The following is a 23,958-nucleotide window of genomic DNA, read 5'->3' on the forward strand; positions in this document are numbered from 1 at the left end:
CTGGTTTCTTTACTTGCACACTTTTCTATTTTGTTCAACCATTAATTTTTTGATTAGCACACACAGAAATGGGTGTGACTGTGACATTTCATACATCTATATTATACTTTGTTCTTATTTACAGCCCTTCTCTTTCCTGCCACTCCCCAGCCCTGCTTTCCTCCTCCAAAGTCTTCCTTCTGATTTCATAGACACATATGCTCCATGAAAAAGTAAACAGAATGCTAAATTAAAATTCATCTCTTGTAGTCACAGTGGAATCATGGGGCTGGATCAGCGGGAAATGGAAGTGATCAGAGCAGTGTGAATGTTTTTCAAGGATTACTATTGACAACTTCAGGCGCCAGCCATGGTCTTCAGTCCACAAACGCATTATTAAATTTCAAGCAAATCCTTAGAGAAAAGTGTCAGGCAGCGATAACGGGAATACAGCTTACCTCCACCTGGAAAAGCTCTCCAGCACCCTCGCAGTCGTTGGATGTGATGACCGGGGTGTGAATGTGCACGAAGCCATTGTTCTGGAAGAGAGGAAAACTCCTTACTAGTTTGCACGTGAAGCAATTCCAAGAAGGCCTGCTGCCTTCTACTATTAAAATGGACGTTTGCCTGTGGGTGTTTGGGAGGGGTTTGCTATGTCCTTGGCAAACCTTGAATTCCTGATCCTCCTGTCTCAGCTTCCATACAACATTGCACCTGGCCAGCTGAATGTTTTATTATGCATAGAAGCATACAAAATGTTAAATATGGAACACACTCAAATATATCTTGTCTAACTACTTCATTTAAAAAATAAGCAGACCCTGTCGCAGAGAGAGTTCATGAATTTCCAAGTTAGACAACTCGTCAGCAGCTGAGCCGGGGATGGAACAGAAGCCCTTTCTCTCTCTCTCTAACACTATTTCTTCTGCCCACATCCCTAATATACTGAGGAAGGTCCAAGGAGCACACATTCACCGGGGCTAGTGTGGGGTGATGCTGCCCGCACTGCTCAAGGAACGCTAAGTTAACAATACGAAGTTATCTTGAAATGAAACCTTGGCAGTAACGAACCATCAAAAAGGAGAAAACCGAGGCGGATAAACAGGAACTAAAGAAGGAAATGGGAAGAGGGAGACGTCTCTGTCCGCCAGCCGACCGCAAGATGCGCTGCACATGACACAGGCAGTGAGTGTACTTCCTGTGCCTGAAGAGTACTCTGAGCAGCAGCGAGCCCATCCATCACTGAGGCGCCAACGGCAGTCCTTCCGATCAAAAGTCTGCAACTTTCCCATTAGTGAACCACAAAAGCTGCTGCCAGCAGGATTGAAATAACCCATCAGCTTCAAGATTATGCTTCTTTCATTCTGACTATGCATGTAGGCAAAAGGTTAGGTTCACAATAGATGTGGCAGGACGGGAGCACAGGTAGCTGAAAGTGAATTTACAGCACACAGGCAGAAAGCTATATACTTAATGCAGAATCTCAGCCTTGAAATCAATACGATAAATTCATACATTTGCATCCCTGCTAGGTTCTGCCTATCACTGGTAGACTATAAAAACATCTTTAGGCATAATCAGAGGGCGACCTTCCAAGTATGACCCTCTCTGAATTCAAGCGTTCTGACTGCAAAAGATATTATTTAATCAACAACCAGGTAAAGACTGGTTAAACATTCAAACTACAAATTATGACTCCCAGAAATTATCCCAATATGCAGCTAACCTGAAAGCAGCAGGCCGAGAGGGGCTGCACACGGCATGTTATGATGAAATTCAGTCAATATGGTTACTGCATAAAACTTACTTCGTATAAACTAAGAATTCTGGACATGAATCATTTATTCCACATAAATGCAGGCAACGAAGCATGAGCACAGTAAACAAAAAAGGGAAGTGAAAAATCCAAAGGAAACGAGGGTGGAGAGAAGAAACGTGAGGATAGCTGCCAGCCCTGGGTCTGGTGGAGGACCGCCTGAGGAGGACCGCCTGGTGGAGGACCGCCTGAAACAGCACTGCTGATGGGAGGGAGATAACAGACTTCAGAAACAAAATCAAAACATCAACTCTGCCAAGAGGCCATCGGCTTCTTAAATTTGAATGCTGCTATCAAAGCTTATCAAAGTCCACAACGCCATCAAAGGCTGAAAGGAGAACACGCGAAGGAAGAACAAAAGGCAGTGCAAGAAAGTCTGGAAAAAAATAATCACGGTGGGAGAGGAAGACACAGATGAGATGGAAAGAAAGCCAAGGAGAGCTGGACCACGCCAACGTCTGCCTCCCATCCCACAACAAAAGGACCCTAGGAAGAGATGGGACAGCCGGAGAGAGGCCTGGAAATGAGCAGACATCTCACTGCGTCAGAAATCTCTCTGGATATTGATGCGCATTTCAGAACCAGGTACGTTACAAGGTTCTTAGTGCCCCAAACGTAGCCCTCACATACCAACCCCCACTGTAGAAGACTAACAGGACCACATTTTTCTTTACACAAAACTAAAGTAGCTGCTATTATTTAATCCTCATCAACCAAGGCAGAAACGAGAGAGGAATTCCAATCACCGGCACACCACTGGCAATAAGAGTGACCGGAAGAGGGAACGAGAGAAAGCCTGTGACTAACACCCTGCTTTACACTGCCAGCGGCTGCAGACCGGGCCAGGGACTACCGTGTTCGGCTGCAGGCTCTGGACGCGCCGTCAGAGGGGACACCCCTGAAACTCAGAGAGACAGTCTTGTCTGTTGTGGACTTGAGGAGGACAAGGAAATAACAAATTCCATTCTAGATAAACCCAGAGAATCTTCAGCTGTGTGAGAAACTTGGCTCTTCTAAAGGGTTTATCCTTTGAGGAGTCGAGCTGAGGTTTAGAACACAACAAGAGCAATCTATGAACAAATCAAGTTATGTTCACTGGGATTGTGTGACTATGTAAAATCCATGCTTTTAATTTTCACTTTTAAAGCTAGAGTCTCATGTAACCCAGGCTTGTCTCAAATTTGCTAATGTAGTGGAAGATGACTTGAACTCCTGATTTTCCTGTCTCCAGCTCATGAATGGATTTCAGGCATACACTCCACCATGCCCTGCTTACTCTACCAATAGAGCGAGAGCCCCATCTACTACCAAAAATAATTTTTTATAATCAAACCAAAAGATAGCGGTCATAATACCCTAGCTTAAAATACTACCTAAATCCCATCTTTACCATATTAATAAATGTTTCATAGGTCTGGAATTTATGAAAATTTGAACATCTTTTAAGGAGCCTACAGTAATAAACCGAAGAAACAATAGCAAATACTAGGTAATATGTAACTGTTAATTGTAAGTGCAACAAAAGACTTTTTGTTGATTCTTGAGACACAGTCTTACAATGTAGTCCTGACTGAAGTGCAAATCACTAACTCTAACTTATGGCAATCCTCCTGCCTCAGACTCCGGAGGACAGGGATTAGTCATGAACCACCACACTCTGGTTCTAGTAACTTCTTGAAATACACAATCCTAATTTTCACATACACAAGAAGACACCACAGAATGAAACATGGGCTATATATAATTATTACATTGGCTTTTTGAGACAGGGTTTCTCTATTGCTTTTGGAGCCTGTCCTGGAACTGGCACCTGTAGACCAGGTTGTTCTCGAACTCACAGAAATCCACCTGTCTCTGCCTCCTGAATGCTGGGATTAAAGACGTGTGCCACCATTGCCCGGCTGGCATTATATTTTTAAATATGATTAAAAATTTAAAAGAGGCTGGAGAGATGGTTCAGCGTTAAGAACATGCTTATTCTTCCAGAGGACCTGGGTTCGAGTCACAGCACCTACACGGTGGTTCACAATTACCTATTAATTCCAGTTCCCAGGGATCTGAAGCCCTCTCTGGCGTATACCGGCCCCCGAATGCATGTGTGGCATAGACATACCTCCATGCAAAACACCCATACACATAAAGGATGTTTTTTAAAAGACTAAAAAGTAAATTTGTACTTTTTAAAAAGTATCTTTATTTTATAACCACTGCATTAATGCTAAAATTATTATCAAACGCATAAATGTTTATAATTTTTAATTCATCTTGATTATTTTCTTATTTCAGGTTTTATACTTTGCTTTATATTTTAAATTGTTTTCATATTTGTAAAAGCTTGAAATAAATACATAAATGGAGGTAAAATTTACTTGTCAATGGATTGGCAATACCACCATCTAGTGGCCAAAACGTATAAAACTATTTCAGAATAAAAGCAGGTTGAACCACACTGAACCTCATAGAAGAGAAAGTGGGAAGTACACTTAAACGCATTGGCACAGGAGACCACTTCCTAAATACAACCCCAGCAGCACAGACACTGAGAGAAACAATTAATAAATGGGACCTCCTGAAGCTGAGAAGTTTCTGTAAAGCAAAGGACATGGTCAACAAGACAAAGCAGCAGCCTACAGAATGGGAAAAGATCTTCACCAACCCTGAAAATTAGGAAACGATCTACATCAGGTCCCAGAAATACCACTTTTGGGTATTTACCCAAAGGAAGCTCAATCGTACCACAAGGACATGTGCTCAACTATGTTCATAGCAGTATTATTCGTCATAGCCAGAACCTGAAAACAACCTAGATGCCCCTCAACAGAGGAATGGATAAGGAAAATGTGGTACATTTACACAATGGAGTACAACTCAGCGGTAAAAAAAAAAATAATAACCTCTTGGAATCTGCAGGCAAATGGATGGATTTAAGAAAAAAACCATACTGAATGAGGTAACCCAGACCCAGAAAGACAAATATAATATGTATATTCATAAGTGACTCTCAGACATAAAGCAAAGAAAAAACAGCCTACAATTTACAACCCCAGAGAACCTAGACAACAAAGGGGACCCTAAGAGAGACATACATGGTTCTACATAAGAAGGAGAAAAAAGAACAAGTTCTCCAGAGTAAACTGGGAGCATGGGGGCCATAGGAGAGGGTAGAAGGGGAGGGGGAGGAAGGGAGGGGAGTGGAGAGTAGAAAAATGGACAGCTCAATAAAATCAATTTTAAAAAAAATGAAAAAAATTTTAAAAAGAGAAAAGAATTAAAGCAGGCCCCTTTTCTCTGTTGAAAGTCAGGAAGGAAACAAAACCAAACCTTTTCTTTTTAGCTCTAAAGAGAGTCTATCTGTGTGTCAAGTTCATATGAAAGAAATATGTGGGATCATGGGTAAATGGACTCTTTCAAACTATAATGGGATAAAGCTGCATATTATAATTTATTTTTCTTGTTTAATTAAAGCTATGTGCCTTCAATCTACGATGTTCTTGGGTGGTCTTTCAGAAAAGCAGACCTTTCAAAAATCACACCGTCTCCCTGTGACGAGAACAGGCTGAAAGAAACCACACGCCTTCGGGCACGCCCAGGAGGCTGGTGTTGCACGGCTTCTGTGCGCCAGCATAGGCTCAAGTAGTGACGTGGGAAAACAGCATGGGCCGTATCTGCTGAATCACAGCTGGCCTTTGGTGGCCTCCCACTGATGACCAAAATACGGAAGCAGAGATTAGATTTACCCTCTTTTCTGAACAAGCACAAAACAAACAGTAAAAACTGGACAACCGTATGAAACCGTGAACTAAGGCCGTGGGCGACCTGTGGGTTATGAGAAATAAGCATGCTTACGACAGTGAGGTCCTGGACACAGCGCAGAAAGGAGGAAGGAAGGTGGGGGCCCAGGAGACTCCACAAGTCATGGCCGGAATAGCAGACACGCGAGAAGAGAGGCGACTAGAGCCTAAAGCAGCAGGTTCAGGTACAGAACTGACCAGTGTACGAAAGGAGAAACTATCCAAGGCTGAGGAAGGAATAATACAATGAGGAGACAGGGACCGGTGTCTGCATGATGGCTGCATGCTCCCACTGGTGAGAGACTGAGAAATCTTACAATTCATGAGGTACTAGGTAGACACTCAGGGAGGCTTTGCCTAGACCATTAGGAATAATTATCACTACCCTGAGCACTGTTCCAGACATGACAAGCAAAAACTGTTGAGGAACAATCTTTCTGTACACTGTGAAGATTATCACTCTGATTGGTGTAATAAAAAGTAGAATGGCCAATAGCTAAGCAGGATTTTCAGTGCAGAGAGAACAAGCAGAAGACACAGTGACAACCTTAAACAATCTGGACTTCGTCTGCAACACAAGGACTTGGGAGGCTGGGGCAAGAAGAGCTTGAGTTTGGGGCCGCCTGGGCTACGTGTCACTTCAAGAGAAGCCTTGCCTGTTTAGTAAGACTTCGTGGCTCAGTGGCTAAGAGCACTACCTGCTCTTCCAGAGGATCTGGGGTTTGATTCCCGGCACCCACATGTGGCTCACAGCTGTCTGCAACTCCAGTTCCAAGGTCATCTGACATCTTCTTCTAGCTTCCACAGGCACCAGGCATGCACACAGTATATTTACATACGTGCATGCAAAATACCCATACACAGAGAAATAAAAGTCTATCAACCTGCAATTCTATCTCCACAGAAAGTAACTTAAAAACTGAAAGTGACCTAAGAGATATTACATACGCACTTTCAGGATCGTAGATGCATTGACTACCTTCATGTGGTGACGCTTTCAGGGGTACAGTCATGTGAAACTCATCAGACCACACACTTTCAATCTGCACAGTGTGCTATGCAAGCTACTCCTCCATAACGCTATTAAGTCACACACAAGAAAAAGACAAAAGGGAAAAGATAGATTAAGATAGACAGACATGTCTGTGACATCTAATTCCTTATAAAATAACGGGTTTTTACAACAAATAAGATCTTTCAGGAAAATGCTTCAGGCTGACAATGATTCAAATTGTACATTAAAACACAAACACATGTATGTATACATGCACGCGCACTCACACACGCATACACATGGGCCAGCTTACACACACGACGTGCACAAATGCACACGCACACACACACTGAAGCAGAGCACCTTACCTTAAAGTAGGAATGAATAGCAGCCGTGGCTTCACTGCGGACCCGCAGTATGGAACCCAGAGTGTTTGTCCTACACCGCAGGTGAGGGTACTGTCTCAGGTACTCCAGGGGATGCCGCTCCTTGTATTTTATAGGGAACGCCTGCCAAGAGTACGGGGGACGTTTAGAAGGGGAAAAAAGCTACCAAACAAACAACAAAAGTCATTTTATGAACCAGTTTCCAGAGTATTTCTTAAAACAGTAGTGTTCTGGGGGCAAAACTAAGATGTCTTCCCTTTTTATTAATAAAAACAAAAACAAGTTAAAAAAACTATTAACTACATGTGTTTTCATGTGCACACAACACACATATGTGCATGCACCCAGATATGTATTTTTTTTTTTTTTTTTTTGGTTTTTCGAGACAGGGTTTCTCTGTGGTATTGGAGCCTGTCCTGGAACTAGCTCTTGTAGACCAGGCTGGTCTCGAACTCACAGAGGTCCGCCTGCCTCTGCCTCCCGAGTGCTGGGATTAAAGGCGTGTGCCACCACCGCCCGGCTCACTTATGTATTTTTGTGTGCACACAAACACACCATCTGTGCACATATGCATGCACACACCACACACGCAGGCACGCACCACACACCACACACACACACACACACACACGCAGGCACACACACGCACACAAACACAGCACACCATTCAGAGATAAGAGCACAACTTGGAATTGGTTCTCTCCTTCCACCATGCAGGTTCCAGGAATAAAACTTGGGGTCATCAAGCTTTGAGATCAGCACCTTCATTCATTGAGTCAGACCTTCTTTATTTCTTAACAGAATGGATTGTAAGCCAATTCCTTCTACCAGGTAAACCAGAGTTAGGGGGATGCCAGCTTCACTATTTAGTGGCTAAATTACTTAAAGCCACAGAGACTCGCCTGTTATTTACCAATTTTCTATCCATTCATGGTCAGTTTCTTACAATTAAAGAGATTAGCATGTAACTATTCAAATAATCCACTTGGGTACATGAGTTCAAAACATTACAGACATAAACGGCTTTTCCTAACATCATACACACACAGTTGGTATTTAGCTCTCCCCATGTCATGAAGCCACAAGCATAATCAATTAGGTTGCTTATTGCATATCAACTATTGTTGGTATCTAACAGCATGAGGGAGACACAACAACTTTCTTTCATTTAGCACAGAAATTTTGGAAAACATTAGAGGAAAGTATGGCTCCATCTGGAAACATCTCTAGTCTGGCCACACTCAAGACATTGAGAAGACACACCTCTTTACAAACAGAACCTGAAGTCTCAGTGAAAAGATAACAGCAGAGTTTAAAAAGGACAGCACGGGTGGACTGCTTCTAGACTCCTCTCTTCTTTACGCCTTGGGTAAATATTTCTTTTTATGTTGTACAGAAACAAGTACCATATTTACTAAAGGCAAACTGTGGCCCCATTAGTATAGATTCAGGATTCTCTCACGTCTGTAAATGTTAAGTAACACTCAGACGGGGCTAGGGATGTACCACTTACCCAAAGCAGGGTGTGGGGTATGATTCTTGGCAGCACTAGGGCAGGGGGTGGGGGATACATCCATTTACATGCTGGAGGTCTTAGATTTGGGATTAGGAACGAGAGGAGTTTAAAATAAATAAACACTAAACAAAAGTATAAAAACAACAGAAGCCGAGGGACAATAATTTTGCTCATTAAATATTTAAAATTATAGCAAAAACAAGATTTCAAATGCTAGAAGATAAACTTCAGACCTGATAGGTAGCACAGAAATGCACAGCGTAATTAATACATGGCTCCAAGAAGTTGAAGGAATTGTTATAGCGGTACTTCACACTACGTTCAGCGGTCTGTTCAGTGATCAGGGAAATTACAAATGAAACTGCTCTAAGTACCACCTTCTCCACAGACGTAAACAGACCACTGGTATTTTAGATCAAACCTAAACAGTCCCCCAGATTATCAGTAAACATACCTTGGCTTCACAACTTCCAATAACCTCAATTTTTTCTGCTTTCAGTTCCACGTTCTGCCTTTTGGATAGACTTTTGACCAGCTGCCCTTGGACTTGCACGGAACTCCCAAAAGTCAATTCTCTATAGTAACAAAAAACAACAATCAGAAAAGATACCACATATCACCTACATTTCAATCAAAATGTTACTGAAGTATAATGCCAAAAGTATTTATCTATAGTTAAGTTAAATCATCTGCAGATGCTCTCTTGTACCAGGACTCTAAAAATAAATTCCGTGCTAAAATGGGAACGAGTAGATGATGTGGGATTACCGTTAATGAATAAAGAAACTTCTTTGGACCAATAGCAGGGCAGAATTTAGGTAGGCAGGGAAGATGGAACTGAATGTTGGGAGAAAGAAGGGCGGAGTCAGCGAGATGCCATAGAGCCGCTGGAGAAGAACGCTCAGAACTTTACCCAGTAAGCCACAGCCACATGGTAATGTAAAGATTAATAGAAACGGTTTAAATTAATATATGAGTTAGCCAATAAGACCTCCAGAGAGGTTACAAAAGGGCCTCAGTTTTAACATCTGATGAATGAGACCGCAAAAGTTCCTTCCATTTATTCAATAATTATTGGCTATTTTCTAGCATCATGACAGAAGCTCAGGACAGACACTGAATACATCATTCCTGACTTCAAAGAGTTAAGAGTCAAAGGAGTTGAATAAGAATACAGTTAATTTCCAAACAATGGTATCCATGCTATGACAGATGGGCACAGGCTACCATGGGCACAGAGAAGCACCTGTCACAGTCATGGGACACAGGTCAGCTGATGTTAAACCACAACCACAAATGAGACAGTATCTCTTTGTATCTCTTTCAGCAGAGGGGCCAACATGTGCGAGGTCTGGAAGACAGCAGGTTAGGGGAGGTGCAGGTAGTTTTAAAATGACTGGAGGAAAAACACAGGTGGAAGATATCAGCATGGGAAGACGTCAGAGCTCAAAGGCTCTTGATTCCAAGTTTATTTGGATTTTTCTTCAAAGCTCCCTTTCACAGATCTGCTCAGAAAGATCATTCAGGTGGCAAAGAAAACACTCAGCTAGGGAAATGGAGAACACTAGAAAAGGAAAAAAAAATTGAAGAACTCTTTAAAGAACAAGGAAAAAAATATATATATAAAAAAATCAAACTCACCTACTGTCAAAGCTTGAATCAGCAACAACCTGAAGGCTTTCCAGAGAGGATCCATCATTGACGTGCAGAAACAGAACTTCCTTCTGGGACCTCACGGAGCGGACCCATCCCTGCAAAGAAGGATTTTTCAACGTGAGCTTGAAAACCGAACACTTCTACGTTTTCATTACACATTCAAAACGATTAAATGAGAGAACAATGTCCATCATCTTGCCTCGGCACGCCAAGTGCGGAAAATGGCCTGCTTTGGGCTGACCTGGATGTGCATACAGTTTTATACATGACTCTTATCACAGTGAGATATTATTTCATGGCCCACCTTTGTTAACAGAGCTCCTCATTTTAAATGGATGCATTTCACTAAGGTGATGGGCCTAATTAGCATAAACAGGGTCCTTAATATTGGCTTCCCAAAGCCATTCCTCATGCCTCAATTACAAAAAAAAGAAAAGAAAAAAAAAATTCTCAAGTTGGTGCCTTTCTCCTGCCAAATTCTCAGAGAGATCACTAGACTAGAAATACCATATGGGATTTTGTTCTACTGACAAACTATCATACAAAAAAAAAAGTTACTTAAAAAAGTCTCATGAGGCTAAATAGCATACACCTGTGATCCCAATACTTGGGAAGCTAAGGCCTCTCTCTCTATGAAAATGTCATGAAGAAACCTATTTCTTTTTGATTCTTATGGGCTTTTATGAGACTAAAAATTATGTGTGTGTCTGTATATGCCATGTGTACAGGGGTGCCAGGAGAAGGTGTCCAATCTCCTAGAACTGGAGTTTCACACAGTTATGAGCAGTCTGGCGTGGGTACTGGGAATCAAACCCTTTTCCTCTGGAAGAGCAATACATACTCTTAAGCACTGAGCCATCTCTCCAGCCCCAGAAAATTAGTTCTTTGTAAGTTAACCAATATATTTGAAAAAACTGGAACTATTATTATCAAAAACAGCCTCTTGAGCATTTTCCAAATGTGATCTTTGCCACAGCAAAGACTGGGTATTATCTGCTCTGCAGCAGGAACAGAAACTAACGCTGAACAAGTAAAAATACATGATAAAAAGAGAGTCTCGTTAGGAACACATAGCCATACATCAATTCCAAAGACAGTCTTACCTTAAAGGACAGGTACATGCTAGCACAAATGCTTACTAACTCAAGAGGCTTACTAACATAGTAACAGTTACACACCCAGCTTGAGTTTAACCAGCTAGGAGTTAACAGGGAACACCGTTTCCAAAGACAAAGATACACTTGATCTTTGATCCCTTTCCGGGGAGCTGAACTTACAGCTGGTTGTGAGTCTTCTGATTTAGGTTCTGCCAATGAACTCAGCTGCTCTGGGTAAAAACTCTGGTTCTCCAGAAGGGTGACAAGCACTCATAACTCTCCGACACACGTTTTAAGTTAGAGAATATCCACTAACTACTGAACATGTATTATGTTAAAAAAAAAAGTTTCAAAAAAAAAACCCGTTTCCCTCTTTCATATACTGCCTCATCTCCTTATTATAAAAGTCCTAACGATTATCATACCTCTTTTACAAACAAGCAAACGGTAGCTCCAGGATGTTAAATGACTTATTGAAAGTCACGCCGCTGATGAACTATTATTCAAGTTTGAATCTACAACTACGTAACTAGGAAGTGCTTGATCTCTGGCCAAAGCGTACAGCATGGAGTGTAAACCACTTTGGCTTCACGGGCATGGCAATTCACCTCATTCATCATTCTCAGCTCACGGTCATTTCCGAAGCATCAGGCTCTAATTTTTACTTATTGGAGAGTAAAGGGCGAACACGTTTAATGTGCTTCTGTCCTAAATTAACTCTTTGTATTATGCTAACCGATCCTTACAATAGCTAAGTAAAGTGACTATTACCATTTGTGAAATGAGCAGACTTAGGGACAAAATGTCAAAGATAATCTAGGTCCCAACTATCAGGTAGCATACTTGGAACTCAAATACAGTTCTTATTCTGAAGTTCACATTCTTATCCTCAAGCTTTCCTGGAATGCTACAGTCTCCCCATCTTCTGCCGGGGAACACATCCTGCTGCTATTTCCCAGTCATTGGTTATTGTACCTGGGGACACCATTCTCTAGGACACCCCGTATGCGGGTGACATCTTCTCGACCTCCACACGGTTCAGCAACTCCCTCCCTGTTTCCTTATAGCTCTTTATTTTACACTGCTAGTAATCACTGCACTGCTGTAAACTAAGGCTAACAAAAACATCACGTGAGCTACATAATTTTGAGAAAAAAATAGAGCCAGAGAGATGACTCCAAGGTTAAGAACACTTCCTGCTCTTGTAGAGGACCCAAGTTTGGTTCATAGTATCATCCGAGGAAGCTTACAGTTGCTTGTAACTCCAGTTCCGGGAGTTCTGACACCTCTATGGCTCTCCACAGGTACTCCTATGTACATGGCATAAAAATGCATGTGTACATATGTATTTATGTGCATATACATAAATACAAACTAAATCTTTGAAAAGATTTGTTCCTACATTAAAACCAAAAATAGATAATGAGCCGGGCGATGGTGGCTCACACCTTTAATTCCAGCACTCGGGAGGCAGAGGCAGGCGGATCTCTGTGAGTTCGAGGCCAGCCTGGTCTACAAGAGCTAGTTCCAGGACAGGCTCCAAAGCTACAGAGAAACTCTGTTTTGAAAACAAACAAACAAATAACAAAAATAGGTAATGAGTAACATGTTATTTAACCAATTATGCTCCAAATGCCATTTACATGTAATCAATATAAAAGTATATTCATATTATTTTTATATTTCTTTACTCTTCGACGTTATTATGTATTTTACACGTACAACACATCGCCATGCACTTGGACCCTATTTCAAGTGCTCCGCGGCAGGCAGTTTCCTTATTATAGGGCTAAGCACTGAAGAGAAAGGAAAGGCTGTTGCCTGGCCAGTAGGTTCAGTTCATTTTTCAATCTTCTTTGGGTCATTACACAAAAGATATCATTAGTGCATGTCAAATTAATCGATGAATACAGCAAACGGCTTTGATAACTTTGATGTGGATCATGGAACAAGTATAAAACCAAAATAAATGAAAGGAGGAACAGCTTGGTCACACTGGTCAACATCAAGAATATTAAGAGAGACCAATCGGTGTGTTTTAGCAATTCAAGAACTGCTGAACCCCAGGTTTATTCTGTCCCTTTGAGGAACTCAGCAAAGTTGCTGCAGATGCTATCAGGAGAAATAACAGCAGCTAACATTGACCCAGAGGCCTCTGGTCTAAACAGCCTGTACCCATTATCACGTTTCATTTTCAGAACTCTCCGAAATAGAGACCAGTATTATCTCCGTTATCATAAGAGGAAACTGAGGCAGGGAGCACTGCAGTGGCATGCCCATAACTAACAAGGTACTTAGACAAGGCAGCTGCAGCCCTGAGTTAGTCGGACTACAACATCCCACTCTTTCTCCTCGTGTATTAACTTCTGTGGAAGCCTCGGATTAAGAGTCACGGTCGCTAAAAGATGAAGCATGGGTTCCCATGTGTAAGGACATGAAGCTGTGACTCAGGACAGCTATGAGCGTACTCAAGACAAATGGTAAATTTTGAGACCTTTTTAACTGGGAGTGGAGTGGGGTGGTTTGTTTGTGTTTGTAACTGGGTGGCTCAATTATGAACTTGGTAGGTGACAACATCGCGTTGCAATGAAGATGGTTGACACACTTGGAACTAGTGTTTCCTACCAGCCAGGTGAACAGGAAAACGGGAAGACAGGATTCTGCTCTCAAACAACCAGGCCAAGACATCCCAGACTATTACAAGATAAGTAGAAAAGGGGGGCGTGTTCGCTTAAACTTTTCTGCCCGACAGACAAGTTTACAGGCAACGCCTCGGTGTCAAACTCTTTGTCGCACTCCTAATCGACAGAACGACTTGCAAAGGGTCACAGGACGGTCGCCGAGAAGTGTGGCCACTGGCGATGCCTTCATTTCCAACTCTGCTCTGCCCACGCTGGGTCCGACAGGACCGCGCAGAGTGAAGCTAGCGGCCGGGCCCAGCAAGCTCCAGCAGCCGCCTTCCCATACACCCACCTGCACCGAGACGCGCTCCCCACTCGCGTCCTGCACCCCGAGGGCGTCCCGCACGCGCAGTCTCACAGACGCGCGGGGCCTGGGGCAGGAAACGGAGGAGCAGAGGCGCAGGGCGCCCAGGAGGCGCCGGACCCCGAGCATGCCGTGGCCGGGACGGCCGGTCCACCGGAGCAGCCCTCTTCACCCGCGCAGGTCAGGCGCTCGCGTGGCTCTTCCTCCCCAGCCCCGAGCCGTCCCTGCAGGCCCTCTTTTCGGCGTCCTGCTCCCGAAAGCCCGGAAGGTGCAACGATCGTAGAGCACGGCGCTGACTGCGCGCTGCAACGCCGGAGCTAACGGAGAGCGCAGCCAGAGTAAAAGCACGCAGCACTGGGCTACGTCATCCCGGGCGCGCCCTTACGTCATCACGCGAGGTGGTGTCTGAAGCTGAGCATGCGTGATTGTGTTCCCGAGCTGGCACGCCCACCGTGGGGCAGGGTGGGGGTGGTGGCAAGAGCCCAGGTGGGCGGGTGCCTGCTGAAGTCACGGTTGTGTGGTATCAGATGTCATAACACACCCTTGTTGAGAAAGAAGAGACTCAAGCGTTGCCTGTCAGAATCTTCAAGTTTTTCCCTTCTTTTGCTTGCTTTTGTTTGGCCTGAAAATCAGGACCTTTTCATATATTTGGCTGCGTTTTAAGTCTACACAAAAATTAAATTTTGCATAACTTAGCAAAACGCATGATTAATGCCTTTATCTAGTTAAACAGTAAGAGGTCAAGGTAAAGGCGAATTACAGTTGCCACTGCTGTTATGCCCGTTTTACCGATAACAGGAACGGGTCATCCAACCAGCTTAATACAAGTGTCAGATTTAAACCCAGAACCTCTAGGTTTAAATGCTCTAAACTATCCGGCTATACAGTGTCTTGTGGTGGAAAAGAAAACCGTAGTCCTATCCATCGAGGAGCGCATGATCTAATTATGTGTGTGGCAAGTGGATTGGCAAAGAGATAATATGGCTGAGTTTTGAGGAAGGTTAGAATTTTGCCAAAAGAGAATGTCAGAAGCTGCTGAGAGGGCGAATAGCAGAATTGTAAAATTATTCCCTAGACAAACTTGAAAATATTCCCAGTAAAAGTACTTTGGGGGCACTTCTAGAACCTCGAGAAAGGGGGGAAAAAGAGAAATTTGTAGCCTTCCATATTATGGAAATGTATCTTTTATCTTAAAGTATAAATTTACATTGGATATCCCAGCCTCCAAAATAAAAAAAGCAAAACCAGCAGGCAGTAGTTGTGGGGTATTGTACACTGTGTGAAGGTGTATTGCTGATTGGTTTAATAAGGAGCTGAATGGCCCATAGCTAGGCAGGAGGTGTAGGCAGAGAGAGGAAGTAGGAGGAGATAATAAAGGTGCAGAGAGCGACAGACATGGAGAGAGTTGGACATACAGAATGAAAGAAAGGTGGAAAGCCACAGGGTAAGACGTAGATTAATAAAAGCTGGTTGATTTAAGTCATAAGAGCTAGTGGAACAAGCCCAAGCTAAGGCTGAGCTTTCATAATTAATAAGAAGTATCTGTGTCATTTGGGGGCAGCTAGCTGGTGGGACAGACAAAGACCCCTGACAACCAGCAAGCTCATTTTCTCTTCACATCAGTTTTCTGTCTCACCTTTCCTCTTCCTCTTCACTATGCTGGATTTTAAGAGCTGTAGTCTGAGACTCAGAGAGACAGTCTTCCTCTACTTAAGCCAGAGGGATTAGAAATTCCCTTAGTTAGAAAATTCTGAGCATCATAAAAGGAATTTGGCAATGACTCTTCTGTTTCTATATTGTGAAATACATTAAGGAGTATAGGTATTAGCTCTTCTGGGAAGTTCTGGTAGAATTCTACATTGAAACCATCTGGTCCTGGGCTTTTTTTGGAAGGGAGATTTTTGATAACAATTTCTAATTCTTCGCGACTAACAGGTCTATTTAGATCGTTCACCTGGTCTTGGTTTAGCTTTGGTATATGGTACTTATCTAAAAAGATGTCCATTTCTTTTGCATTTTCCAGTTTTGTGGCATACAGGCTTTTGTAGTAAGATCTAATGATTCTCTGAATTTCCTCTGTGTCTGTGGTTATGTCCCCCTTTTCATTTCTGATCTTATTTATTTGCGTGTTCTCTCTCTGTCGTTTAATTAGTTTGGATAGGGGTTTGTCGATCTTGTTGATTTTCTCCAAGAACCAACTTTTTGTTTCATTGATTCTTTGGACTGTTTTCTGTGTTTCTATTTTGTTGATTTCCGCCCTTAGCTATCAGGGAAATGCAAATCAAGACAACTTTAAGATACCATCTTACACCTGTCAGAATGGCTAAAATAAAAAACACCAATGATAGCCTTTGCTGGAGAGGTTGTGGAGAAAGGGGTACACATCCATTGCTGGGGGGAATGCAAACTTGTGCAACCACTTTGGAAAGCAGTATGGCGGTTTCTCAGGAAATTCGGGATCAACCTACCTCTGGACCCAGCAATACCACTCTTGGGAATATACCCAAGAGATGCCTTACCATACAACAAAAGTATATGCTCAACCTTGTTCATAGCAGCATTGTTTGTAATAGCCAGAACCTGGAAACAACCTAGATGCCCTTCAACAGAAGAATGGATGAAGAAAGTATGGAATATATGCATACTAGAGTACTACTCAGCAGTAAAAAACAATGGCTTCTTGAATTTTGCATGCAAATGGACAGAAATAGAAAACACTATCCTGAGTAAGGTAAGCCAGACCCAAAAAGAGGAACATGGGATGTACTCACTCATATTTGGTTTCTAGCCATAAATAAAGGACATTGAGCCTATAATTCGTGATCCTAGAGAAGCTAAATAAGAAGGTGAACCCAAAGAAAAACATATAGGCATCCTCCTGAATATTAAACTTCATCAGGCGAGGAAAGGAGACAGAGACAGAGACCCACATTGGAGCACCAGACTGAAATCTCAAGGTCCAAATCAGGAGCAGAAGGAGAGAGAGCACGAGCAAGAAACTCAGGACCGCGAGGGGTGCACCCACACACTGAGACAATGGGGATGTTCTATCTGGAACTCACCAAGGCCAGCTGGCCTGGGTCTGAAAAAGCATAGGATAAAACCGGACTCGCTAAACATAGCGGACAATGAGGACTACTGAGAACTCAAGAACAATGGCAATGGGTTTTTGATCCTACTGCACGTACTGGCTTTGTGGGAGCCTAGGCATTTTGGATGCTCACCTTACTAGACCGGGATGGAGGGGGGTGGTCCTTGGACTTCCCACAGGGCAGGGAACCCTGATGGCTCTTTGGGCTGACGAGGGAGGGGGACTTGATTGGGGGAGGGGGAGGGAAATGGGAGGTGGTGGTGGGGAGGAGGCAGAAATCTTTAATAAATAAATTAATTAATTAAAAAAAAAGAAAATTCTGAGCAGAGGACCATTGTTCAGTATCTCAAGGAAAAGGGAACCCAGTGGGTGAAATAGAAAACTAGCAGTGGCTAATCAAGTGTACAACGAAAGCTGATCCTTCCCTGCCTATCTCGTGCTGAGATCCAGCCTCTTCCTGTATCTTTTCCTGCATCAAATCATATCATCTTCTAGTCTGATTTGTCTTCAGTGTTTGGATTCACACTGTATCTTTAGATGCATCCCTTTCCAGGTAGTAGCAAGAAGGACATTTATAACATGAGTATCATCCCATGTTAGCCGTGATGATGGGTAGAGTGTGACCGAATGGCTTTTCTATGCCAAGAACACTTCTTGTATTAGCTCCATCATCACCATAGCCCTTGCCCACCCCGAAGTTAGAAGGAACGAAAGCTTAGAGGGCTTTTGTACCAGACACCAAGTTACTTAGCCGTCCTGTTCCAGCCCGTGCTCTGACTCATTGTGTTACTCTAGTGACTAAACTCCCGGGAATTGTTCTCCTACAACATAAGAAGACGTGTCATCATAGCCTGTCGACTAGACCTTCTCTGATTCCAGAAGTTCCTAAAGTGGCCCATTGTGAGAAGCAGAAATGAAACGGCGGTGTTAACCTCTGAGACTTTGGGTCTGTTCAGTGAATGCTGCCAGCACTATTCTGGAGCTCTCGGAACTTTTTTTTTTTTTTACTTAATAAAATGTATGGGTGTTTTGCCTGCGTGTATATCTGTATACCACATATGTACCTAGTGTCCCCAGAGACTGGAATAGGGTATTGTATCTCCTGAAACTGGAGTTACAGACTGTCATGAGTTGCCATTTGGTGCTGGGAATTGAACCCAGGTCCTCTAGAAGAGGGGCTAGTACTCTTCACTGCCGAGGCATCTCTCCAGCCCCTTTGTGGGAAGGTTTTAATAAGGTTCTATACAACACATTGTAACTAACTTAAGCCAAAAACTTCTTAGAATTCCTTTTGTTCTAGGCTGACGCTTACTTATGTTTGTAATGCATTCTTTTTCTTAAGGAGAAAACTCCAAATTAAGAAGGCTCCTGTCTTATGAGCCTAGATATGACTTTGATTTTTTAAAAAAGTACTTCAGTAAATATACTGGACACATTTAAATGATAGTCCATGTGTTATAGCCAAAGCATACTCATGTTGAACCTCACAAGGCTGTGCAAATTGTTTTCTGAGCTGATGATCCGATTTCCGCGCCCTCTGGCGTGCTCTGGAAGTTCCCAGAGTCACCTTCAGTGACAGTTGCAATAATTAGACTTTCTAGTGTTTACCATGAGGGAAGGGGTGAGTCGGTGTTTCAGAAGTTTGCGCTTTGGTTCTCTTCTTCGTGTTCATCAAAATTCTATTTCAATGTAACTCCCATTTTTTTTTTCAATAGCATAATGAACAAAACTGTGAGCCCGTCAATCAGAAGTCCTTGCTTAAGTCCTTGCTCTAGGACCCATGATGGAACTTTCAGGAAGTCACTCGAACTCTCAATTTGGAGGGTTGGAGATGAAAGAAGGAGGGAGTTAGGGGGATGGGTAGCCTCACTGACTCACTAAGCTCTGCTTGCGTTGACTCTTTGCTTTGTTCATGGTGCCCCATCTGAGGGGAGTGTCACCACAGAAAGTGGGACATTCTTATGGCCGGTTTGAAAGCATTAATTATAAACTCAGAGTCCCCAATAATGGGCTGCATAAGAAAAGGAAGTTACTGAGGCCCTGTGTGTGGTGCGATTTAACCGAGATTTGAATTCCCACTTGCCTCTCCCTGGGTCTTCTGTTGTTCTTGTGTGGGTCTGAATCTGTGCCTGCTAGAAGACTGTCGAATGTGTCTGTGTGCGTGCCCAGCAAAGGGCTTTGTTCTGTGTTTACTGAAAGGCACAGGAAGTATCATATGGAGAAAGAATGAGGGCTGTGAAGTTTTTAAATTCAGTTTTACAAGAGATTAAGTCACTGACTCCAACTGACCCCACTAACCCAGACAACAAACAATATTACAAACATCATTGTGTATCAAGCAATGTATGTTGTGTCCAATATTTCTAGTGGATGCTCACTTTATAAGGCCAATTTCATCCCATTTGCTGTTTTCAGCAAATGATTATTTGACCCATAACTCATGGGTCAGGGCCATGGAAGAGCCCATAACTGAAGATACAGCTGTGCATTTACTTGGGTTGTAAAGCTGATTACATAAGAAATATAAGGCAAATAAGGTTGGTTGTTATACTGTTCTCTTAAGGTCATGTTAAGCAAACAGGCTGAGCACAGAGTACGATAGCAATCAAAATTGACCTTAAGGTTCATTATTAACCTTGGCTGTGAGGTCCAGCAAAATCTTTCGATATAAGGGATATAGTTATCTTTTTTTCTGTGTAGCCCTGGCTGTACTGGAACTCACTCTGTAGAATAGGCTGGCCTCCAACTCAAGATCCGCCTTCCTCTGCGTCCCAAGTGCTGGGATTAAAGGTGTGCATCACCACACTGGAGGGATATTATCCTAAAGCATCGTCACATGTAATATTGCAGATAAGGAAACCCATAACTGGAATAGACAGACTGCTGCTAATTCTGATTTTGTTCAGTGAATTCTAGACACTTATTAATTAGCTGACTCACTGGCGAAACTTGCATTTCCTGAATTGGGAGTTGGACGTGAATCCTGATGTCTACTGCAAATAGGTCAGTGTGTGAAGCTGATCAATTTTATGCCTTATCATTTGGGGGTAAATTGTAAAATAATTGCCTGGCTTTTTACTGCTGAGGTCGAAAGGAGGTTTAAAATGCTTTTATTATTCCATGAATAAAAGAAAAATGCATAAAACATAAATGCGCAGTTAAGGACTATTTATAAAAATGAAACTTGTGTCAACATGATGGGGGCAAGGTAAAGAGCCTTGCCAAGAATTCCAGCTACCTCGCCTTTCCTATACAGCTTTCCTGCCCACGGGGGCCGCTAATTATGGAAACTTTTTTGCTTCTAAATTTTCTTTATAGTTTAATAATCCAAGTATATGCAGCCTCAACATTATAATTCTATTTTCTCTACATTTGAACTCATGCAAATAGAATCTTGCAGAATGTATTACTCTGTGTGTGACTTGTTTGCTCAACATTGTTTCCACGAGGCCCAGCTATACCATTGCCTCGAGCTGCGCTAGTCTTCCCCATTCATCTTCAATTTTGTTCTCTATAATTTTAGGTCGACCTGTGGTCAGCCACAGTCCAAATATGTTAAACAGAAAATTGCAGAAACAATTCGAAGGTTTTAAATAGGATCCCATTCTGAGGAACACCACAAACTCTCACATAGTCTGCGCCCTCTCATGTGGGGTATCTCTTTGTTCTGTATGTCCATTCTGGTATGTACGCCATCTGTCTGTTAGTCCACTTGGTGGCCATTTCACTTACCGAGCTAAAAGTCACAGTGGAAGGCTGGGAAGACGACTCAACAGGTGATGTGCTTGGATCCCCAGAACCCACGCAAAATCCGTGTAGGTGTGGCAACCAGCCTGTGATCCCAGGGCACCAGAAGTCAGAGATGAGGAATCCCCAAAGCAAACTGGCTAACCAGACTAGCCAGAGTAGAAAGCTCTTGGTTTAAGTGAGAGACTCTAACTCAAAATATAAGACAGAGAGTGATTGAGAAAGACATATGTACATATGTCCATGTATACATGTGAACATACATACACACATTACATACCACATACATATGCAATAAGAATCCATGCTATATGTGAGGTTTGAGATGCTATTTGGCTTCGGGAATTCCCTGGGGTCCTAGAAGATACCCGGAGGAAAGGGAGCAGTACTAAAGCTTGCGCGTACTTTTTCATGACGAGAATCATCTCACTTAGTCAATGTAACTGCATGAGTCCATTTTCGGGTATTTGAACAAACAAATAAACAAATGACCCACGATCCTGGGTAATGTCTGCTGGAAAGAGATCTATTTATCTCACAGTCAGGGAGGCTGTAACCCCACGGTCGAGCGAGTCCGTCTGTTCCAACTCTGGGGAGATCTCCTTTGATTATGCCACACCACGGTGGGTGGCATCACTGTGGGATGTGTGAGGATGAGAGGCTACATGGCCTTAGGAAGTCAGAGAGAGTTCAAGGCCCATGGTTTATTTTTGTCATTGGTGCCACATGGTCAGGGTAGTCTACATGCCGAGCTTCAAGGAAGAAACTTATTGAAATTCCTCTGTTCATCGTTCAAGGCTGGTTCTGGCTATTTGTAAATATTTTTGTGCATGATGAACCTCAAGCTTCAAACCAGAAAAGAATATGTCACTTTAGAGAATGAGCTCACTCCATTAAAGCAGGGTTAACGCCTTCTCATAGCGCCCTTCCTCACCTAACCATCACCCACTGGGGCCCATCTTTCAGTCAAGCCTCCAGCTCGTGAACCCTTGAGGGACAACCCATCCCTAAGCCACAGCATTAACTAGATTTTTGTCCATTTTTATGAATGGACATTTAGTTTGCTTCTCCATCATAGATCTTCAGAGTAAGATTGCTTGTTACAAATGTTTTGGTATATATAACTCATTATAAATGTGCATCAGTTAACCTGAGAATAATATCTAAGAGTGAAACTACTGTAGTATAGGACTTTAAATCTTTGCCTGTGATTTCCAGCCGGGCGATGGTGGAGCACACCTTTAATCCCAGCACTTGGGAGGCAGAGGCAGGTGGAACTCTGTGAGTTCGAGGCCAGTCTGGTCTACAAGAGTGAGTTCCAGGACAGGCTCCAAAGCTACAGAGAAACCCTGTCTTGAAAAACAAAAAACAAAAACAAACAAAAAAAGAAACAGCTTTTTCCAAATGTCACCTTCCAAACTTTGTCTTACTTCATATCCTGTTGATGTATCAGTGTGTGTGTGTATGTGTGTGTGAGAGAGAGAGAGACAGAGAGACAGACAGACAGAGAGAGAGACAGAGAGAGAGACAGAGAGACAGAGAGAGCGCTTGGGGTAAAACTTGGGGTCTACACATACTAGGTAAATGCTCTACCACTGAGATACATTCCCAACCACATCCTCAGACTTAAAAGTAAATTATGTGCATATGTGTGTGCCTGCTTGTCTATACACACACATCGTGTGTGCAGAGTCCCTAGAGGCCTGATGACGATGTCTGTTCCTCTGGAATTGGAGTTACAGGTGATTGTAAGCCAGCCATAGGATATGAGTGTTAGGGTGTTAGGAACCAAGCCCTGGCCCTCTGAAAGAGCAGCAAGCGCTCTTAACTTCTGAGTCACCTCTCTGACCTCCATTAGACTTTTTGATGCATCTGTGTCAGTAAAGATGGAGACCCTGTTCTTACTTATTCCTTCTTAGCACTTTAAGTTTAAATCTGCATTCCCATGATCTTTGTTCTTACATCTATTGCCGTGTTTATTTTTGCTGAACACTCTTGGATGAATTGATTGAGTATTTTGCCCATTTTCTATTGAGTGGTTTCATTTAATCTTGTTTGTTTTCTTATTAGAGCTGTGCAGAGTCTAAGGTGTGTCTTTGGATATATGAACTGCCTCAGTTCAATGAATGGCAAGCATCTTCAACAGTGTGGGTTGCCTTCCCAATGGCAAGCTGTGCCATAGGGGCTGGGGGGTAGCCAGCCTCGATATGAATCTTATCCCTTGCTTTGGAAATAATATCCAGTTCTTAAGCAATATTATTAAGATACTTTACACTTTTCCTGAAAATGTAAGACCAACATCTTTTGTTGTTTTACCCATTGTTCTTCTTCTTCTTTTTTTTTTTTTAATGAAATGCCTATTTCCTTATGTTCTTGTGTTCCTTGTTGTATGGCTAACGCTTGTCTATATGATGATCTCGGAGCAGCCTGTGAAGCTTGGGATGTTGCTGTGCCTTGTTCAAAGCTGGTTCTGGCTGTTTGCAAATACTTTTGTGCATGATTAACTTCTAATACTTCAAACCAGAAAATAATATAATTCAGAGAAGTAAAATTGTACACAGCAGATAACAAAATCTGAGCCTATCCTCTTGTGTTCGTATTTTCCTTTGAATTGTGCAGAACTTCAAAGGTTGTGAGTAGCTTTTGAAAATATGTCTTACCGCATATGCAGATCTGTAATGAGAACCCCACCATGTTTTGGAAGTCTTTCTACTATTATACCTGCATTTTGCAGCTTTTTCCATTGATAGGGTGAAATTGAAAAGAAAGGACAATTTTTCCCCAAAATTGCCCAAAATATGAAAAAAGATATGCTTCAGAAAGAGTACATCCTACACATGTTCATAATGTTGTAGGAATTAATGCTTTATTCGTGACCTATTTTCTCTAATCAGGCACCC

At 42.6% G+C, this 23,958-nt stretch overlaps 1 protein-coding gene across 1 annotated transcript in view; it reads right to left on the reverse strand.

The window, feature by feature from the left end:
• The window catches only part of Nars2 (asparaginyl-tRNA synthetase 2, mitochondrial), a 75,669-nt gene extending 61,096 nt beyond the window's left edge, over nucleotides 1-14,573 (reverse strand). The window contains exons 1-5 of the mRNA XM_057756611.1: nucleotides 14,209-14,573; nucleotides 10,124-10,233; nucleotides 8,937-9,057; nucleotides 6,949-7,089; nucleotides 438-518 (exon numbers count right to left, since the gene is read on the reverse strand). Of these exons, the coding sequence (XP_057612594.1) occupies nucleotides 438-518; nucleotides 6,949-7,089; nucleotides 8,937-9,057; nucleotides 10,124-10,233; nucleotides 14,209-14,349 (594 nt within the window). The 5' untranslated portion in view covers nucleotides 14,350-14,573. The remainder of the gene's footprint in view (nucleotides 1-437; nucleotides 519-6,948; nucleotides 7,090-8,936; nucleotides 9,058-10,123; nucleotides 10,234-14,208) is intronic.
• Nucleotides 14,574-23,958: the final 9,385 nt, after the last annotated feature.

This window comes from Chionomys nivalis, chromosome 23, assembly GCF_950005125.1.
Source record: "Chionomys nivalis chromosome 23, mChiNiv1.1, whole genome shotgun sequence".
Lineage (NCBI taxonomy): Eukaryota > Metazoa > Chordata > Mammalia > Rodentia > Cricetidae > Chionomys > Chionomys nivalis.